This window comes from Chiloscyllium plagiosum, chromosome 1, assembly GCF_004010195.1.
Source record: "Chiloscyllium plagiosum isolate BGI_BamShark_2017 chromosome 1, ASM401019v2, whole genome shotgun sequence".
Taxonomy (NCBI): domain Eukaryota; kingdom Metazoa; phylum Chordata; class Chondrichthyes; order Orectolobiformes; family Hemiscylliidae; genus Chiloscyllium; species Chiloscyllium plagiosum.
In genome coordinates, this window is record NC_057710.1 from 97,561,703 (window position 1) to 97,568,133 (window position 6,431).

At 38.7% G+C, this 6,431-nt stretch overlaps 1 protein-coding gene across 4 annotated transcripts in view; it reads left to right on the forward strand.

Annotated features, from left to right (window-relative positions):
- The window catches only part of rfc1 (replication factor C (activator 1) 1), an 86,922-nt gene that overhangs the window by 36,771 nt on the left and 43,720 nt on the right, over positions 1-6,431 (forward strand). For all 4 annotated transcript variants that reach the window (XM_043692892.1, XM_043692868.1, XM_043692878.1 and 1 more), the window contains exons 8-9: positions 376-475; positions 4,545-4,933. In XM_043692892.1, the coding sequence (XP_043548827.1) occupies positions 376-475; positions 4,545-4,933 (489 nt within the window). The remainder of the gene's footprint in view (positions 1-375; positions 476-4,544; positions 4,934-6,431) is intronic.

Below are 6,431 nucleotides of genomic sequence, written 5' to 3' on the forward strand. Positions count from 1 at the left end.
AGCTAAAGCAATAGTGATTTCTAAAATAATTACAAAGTTTAAAGAATTTGTATTTCATTGTGTTACTGAATTTGGAAATTACTAATTTGCAATAAGTGGCAAAATCTTAAAAGTAGCATTTTAAAATTCTTGGGCAGTTTCATGCAAGCAATAGATTTGTGTACTTAATGCAGCAGTTATTGATGTGGAAGGAACTATGGGTTTAGTTTCTTAAAATACAGGGAAAAAAATGTCCAAAGAAGACCAAACTAGCCAGTTTTCAAGCCAGTTTTGGATCACGTTTATCATTCAGTCACCAATACCTGAATTTAGGTTATTGTAGAGCTGTTCCCTGATTTCTACTTGAAAGGTTGACTATGTTCCAATCATTTTCAGGCCCGTACTGATTCTGAAGGCCAGGAACTATCCTTATCCTTGGTTGTAAATGCTGAACCCAGAAAAACAGATGAACAGGCAGCGGAACATTCTGGTAAAGGTGTGTTTTGAAAAAAAATGTTATTGTGCATTTTCCAGAAACTTCAAGTTAATGCTGTTAAAACCTTAAATTTCTGACTTTTTCAAGAAATTTCAAACTGCCTGAGGATTGTCAATTGTTCTTGGATTATGCTGCATTAAATCCTAAGAGTAGGGTAATGGTAATTCGATGCTAAAAGTAATTTTCTTTGGTGTCTTCTTTTATCCCTCCAACTTGCCTTATTATAAATTTTCGGTAATTATTAAAATTGCTTTGCTTGGGTGTACTTTTGTGTTGCTGCAGCATCTCCTCAAATGTTGCAAGTGAGATTAACAACAACTGAAGTTAACCTTTGGTGGTTGATATGATACTTTTTGTCTTCCCTTATTGTACAATAAGCATTAAACAAGTCACAGTATTGAGGTGTGTAAAAAGGATAATTTAGACAGAACTTGGCTGATAGATATGAAATAAAAAGTTAGTTAATGGATGCTGATTTGTTTGTAGAAAGTATTGGTTTCTCAAGTGTTCACTATTTTTGCTATATACAGGCAATATGATGCTAGAATTGGTTGATGACCCCTACATTTTTGCACTTTTGCAAATCTGTTAATTTGGAAAAGAAACCTTGAAGACAAAGAGATTAGTGGAGGGAAAAGGCAGGTACATGATACAACATAATGTAGGGAAGGGGGAGGCATTGGGAGGGGGAAAATGGCAAGAAACATAAGCCGACTCTGAGTGGAACGATGCTGTAGGGTATGGATGAACAGATTTCCAAAGTAGCGGATGGAAATGCTCTATAGGTTGAGCAGTATTTGTGGAGAAAGAAAGAGTTAATGTTCTTTGTTAATAACCTATTGTCTGAATTGTAAAAATTCAGAGATGTGGCAAGCAATTACAAAGAGAAGAAAAAAGGGCTAAACAATGAACAAACAAAAGGCATGATCTGTAATGGGGTGGGAGGCAAATGTGATGAAATGACAGGGTAGAGTAATAGGATAGGGGAAATCAGTCTGGATGGGTTACTCTTCAGAGGATCAGTATGCACTTGTTGGGCCAAATGGCCTGTTTCCACACTGAAGGGTTTCTATGATTCTGTGTTTCAGTTAACTTATTGAGAAATGTTAAAGTTGTGCAAAACCAAAGAAGATGATATTGGGGCAAGCAATGAAACAAAGAGTCTGGAGAAACCATAAGTGGCAACAGCAGAATCGTTACTAGTGCCAGGTGGCTGCAACAATGGGAACAGTGGTTTTAATTGGAAATTGTTGAACTAAATGTTTAATACGGATATACAATCCTTTATCTGAAATCCTTGGCACAGTTCTTTTTCGGAATTCAGAATTTTTTGAATTTCGGACTAAATGACATTTTCACAGTGAAATAAAATACAACTACCGAACAGCAGATGCGCGTGTGAATAGTATGAGCGCTGAGACATGACACCAGCCAGTGATGGGCCATGCCACCACACCACATCTGAGTGACATGGTTTGAGTGGCTGTGGAGTTGGGTCACCTGTCCGCATTCCAAAATTTCGGATTTTGAGGCTTTTTGGATTTCAGATTTTCTGATAAAAGATTGTAATGTTCACGTGGCCTTGCGACAACTCAGAAGGTTATCCTGTTAAGTTACTGAATTTGCACAGCTATGCAAAAGAAGTAAGTCTATGAATTTGAAAGCCTTGTGCATTTGAAAAACCAGCTTATGGGGAACATATTTAGTTCTGAAAACCATAAACAAAGTATCAAAATGGCAATGCACAGGCTAAGCGCATATTAGAACAGAGAATTAAAATGGCAAGTGATTAGAAGCTTATACTTGTGATCTGAATGGAAGTGTTCAGAAAAATAAAGGTGACTGTTGAATGTAGCACACTTGAAAGAAATTTCTGTTTCATCTGGAAGGAGTATTTGGACCCCAGACAGTGAGAAGATGATGGGTAAAGGGTAGACTTACCACAGATGCAGAGAAGTTGAAAAGCTGTTCATTTCTGGAAAGTGTGTGTGGAAATGGCTGATTCTGTTTCTTAAACAAAGTTGGCTTTATAAATGAAAACTTATGAGTACCTGAGTAAAATAATAATAACTTTTTACCAAACATTGGTTCAATCATAATGTATGCTGTGTCAGGCATTCCACTAAGGAAATGACACTAAAGACATAACAGGATAAGTATGCATTCACTAGGATGATCCTAGGGTTAAGAAAGTATAGTTGAGAATAGGGACTAGTAACTGAAACAATAAAAGCGAAGAAGAGATTTAGTTGATTTTTTAAATTTTGAAAGTCTTTGATTTTCTTCTGATTCAATGATTTATGATTGGGAGGAATGGAGAACCGACTACCAGGTTAGTTTAGGGAGTGCATTAAAAAGGGCTGGTGTGGGTGTAATGTGCTGAATGACCTTGCGCTATGGTTGTATGGTTTATTTCAGTCTTTTGATCATGCTATTAAGTGTTCCAGTTACATAGGAACATAAAAAGCTAGGAGGATTAAGAGGCAGTTCAGCCCCTCAAACCTGCTCTGCTATTTAATACCATCGTTCTCATCTTTGTCTCAACTTCATTTTCCTGCCTGCTTTCCATAACCTTTCAATACATTACTAATTAAAAGTGTCTGTTGCCACTTTTAAATTTACTCACTGTCCCAGCATCCACCACATTCTGGGCTAGTGAATTCCAGAGATTCACAATCCTTTTGACAGAAGTAATTTGTCATCCTCTCAGTTTTTGGGTCAGGGGTTAGATTTAAAACAATGACCCCTCATTCTGGATTGCCCCACATGAGGGAACATCCTCTCAATTTTGACAGTATTTTGTCAATCTCTTTTAGCTTTTATATACCTCAATTATATCTCCTCTCATTATTTAAACCCCAGAGTGTATAGGTCTGAACTGTTCAATCTCTATGCATAAGACAAACCCCCTCCTCTCTGGAATCAATCTGATTGTTTGATTTGAGCTTAATATAGGTGCCTCTGCCTCCTGCTTGAACTGCATATGCAGAATTGGGCATGCATGCTGAGAGTGATTCCTTGAGTTCAAACATTTAAGGTAATCACTGTGTGAGACATGAGAAAGCAATCATTGTTGGTGAAATTATTCTTGAAAAAGAAAGATGGGACAATGGCAGAAAGGTCTTTTCTGATTTTGGATGTGCATCTTGTTAGTCTGTGAATGTTATGCTTATATTTTAGGAAACTATGACAATAAATGATATGTCCTTGTCAACTCTCAGTAATGGTTTTAAAGGTTCAAAGTTTGTGAGAAGATTTGTAGCTTGGGTGCTCGTTGTTGTGGTTCTGTTCGCCGAGCTTGGAATTTGTGTTGCAGACGTTTCGTCCCATGTCTCGGTGACATCCTCAGTGCTTGGGAGCCTCCTGTGAAGCGCTTCTGTGATGTTTCCTCCGGCATTTATGGTGGTTTGTCTCTGCCGCTTCCGGTTGTCAGTTCCAGCTGTCCGCTGCAGTGGCCGGTATATTGGGTCCAGGTCGATATGTTTGTTGATAGAATCTGTGGATGAGTGCCATGCCTCTAGGAAATCCCTGGCTGTTCTCTGTTTGGCTTGTCCTATAATAGTAGTGTTGTCCCAGTCGAACTCATGTTGCTTGTCATAACATGCATGACAAGCAACATGAGTTCGACTGGGACAACGCTACTATTATAGGACAAACCAAACAGAGAACAGCCAGGGATTTCCTAGAGGCATGGCACTCATCCACAGATTCAATCAATAAGCACGTCGACCTGGACCCAATATACCGACCACTGCAACGGACAGCTGGAACAGACAACCGGAAGTGGCAGAGACAAACCACTATAAATGCCGGAGGAAACATCACAGAAGCGCTTCACAGGAGGTTCCCAAGCACTGAGGATGTCACCTAGACAGGGGATGAAACGTCTGCAACACAAATTCCCAGCTCGGTGAACAGGTTTTAAAGATGTTAACTTTATTCTTGAGCTAGCCATGCAATGTCAGGTAATGTTAATAAGATCCCTGAAAGATTCTGTTCCAAGATAGCCTTATCTTGATGTGCACGTTTTAAAAGTACTTCACTAATTAAACTTTGCCTTAATTTTCAGCCAATATGTTGAGTGGAACTGACAGCAATGTGAAAAATTGTACTGAGAAAGTTGTAAGTAGCAAATCACAGAGCCTGAGGACTTCCTCCCAACACTCACCTGAATCTTCCAGTGTTAAAGTGGAAAACTCATTTAGTAAATCATCTCCAGTCAAAAGCAGTACAAAACTTGCTATCATGAAACGTAAAGAAGAACTAACGCACGTGATAGGAAACAGTCCAACAAGATCAGCCCAAGAGAAGAGAAGTTCGCCAAGGAAAGAGGAGAAAACTGGATTTTCAAAGCAAGGTCAAACCAAGATTTCTCCTAAGAAAGAAGAAAAAACTGTCTCTCCAAATAAAGAGAAGATTTCTCCAAACAAAAAGAAAATATCCCCAAATAAATCTGAGGTAGAAAGCACTTTGGTAACATTTGCTGTATTTTGGGTTTGATGCATGGTAACTCATTTTAGGTTGTGAAGCCTTCAAGTAAAAATGGGAAATTCCTGTTCAAAGTCTTCCCTCTTTCTGTCAATAGGGAAAATCAGTTTTAAAATTGCAGATCTATTTTACATCTTTATGGAGAAAATATCAGATTTCCTGCTTTGGGAACTTCCCTCTCTTTATATGCCAATGATTGAGAACAGTTGTAACCAGGACTAATTTATGTCTACTGTTGAGTCACTGTTTGGTTTGAGAGTAGAAATAGAGGAAATCTTTGAAGAGAAAATAGAGTTATAGTCATGGAGCCATATAGCATGGAAACAGATCCTTTGGTCCAACCGACTCATGCTGACTATAATCCCAAACTAAACTAGTCCAACTTGCCTGCACTTCGCCCATATCTCTCCAAATGTTTCTTATTCATATACGAATCTAAATGTTGTTTGAATATTGTCACTATACCTGCATTCACCACTTGCTGTGGAAGTTCATTCCACACACGAACCACCCTCTGTGTTCAAAAAGAAAAATTTGCGCTCCTGTCTTTTTAACTCTTTCTCCTCTAACCTTAAAAATCACCCACTCTAGGCAAAAGACACCCGAGGCAAAAGATACCTTATCTGTACCCCTCATTATTTTATAAACGTCTATAAGGTCACTCTTTAACCACCTATGCTCCAGTGGAAAAAGTCCTCACCTATCCAGCCTCTGCTAAAAACTCAAATCCTCCATTCCTGGAAACATTTCTAGTAAATGTGTTCCAAATCTTCTCCAGCTTAATAATATCCTTCCTATAATAGGAAGACTGAACACTTCAAAAAACTAATGTATCTGAACCCTGAGGTGTCTCTGTTCTACAACACTATCCAAGACTTAACTTTTAATTGTATAAGTCTTGCCTTTGTTTGTTTTACAAAAATGCAGTACCTCACATTTTTCCAAATTAAACTCCATGTGCCACCCCTCAGCCCATTGACCCAATTGATCAAGATCCCTTTGTAATCTTAGCTAATCTTCACTGTCTACAACACCATCAACCTTGGTGTCATCCACAAACTTACTAAACATGATTTCCATATATTCATATAAATGATTTATATAAATCACAAACAAAGTTTGACAAGGTTCCCCATGGGAGACTGATCAGCAAGGTTAGATCTCATGGAATAGAGGGAGAACTAGCCATTTGGATACAGAACTGGCTCAAAGGTAGAAGACAGAGGGTGGTGGTGGAGGGTTGTTTATCAGACTGGAGCCTGTGACCATTGGAGTGCCACAAGGATCGGTGCTGGGCCCTCTACTTTTTGTCATTTACATAAATGATTTGGATGTGAGCATAAGAGGTACAGTTAGTAAGTTTGCAGATGACACCAAAATTGAAGGTGTAGTGGACAGCGAAGAGGGTTACCTCAGATTACAACAAGATCTGGGCCAATGGGCTGAGAAGTGGCAGATGGAGTTTAAT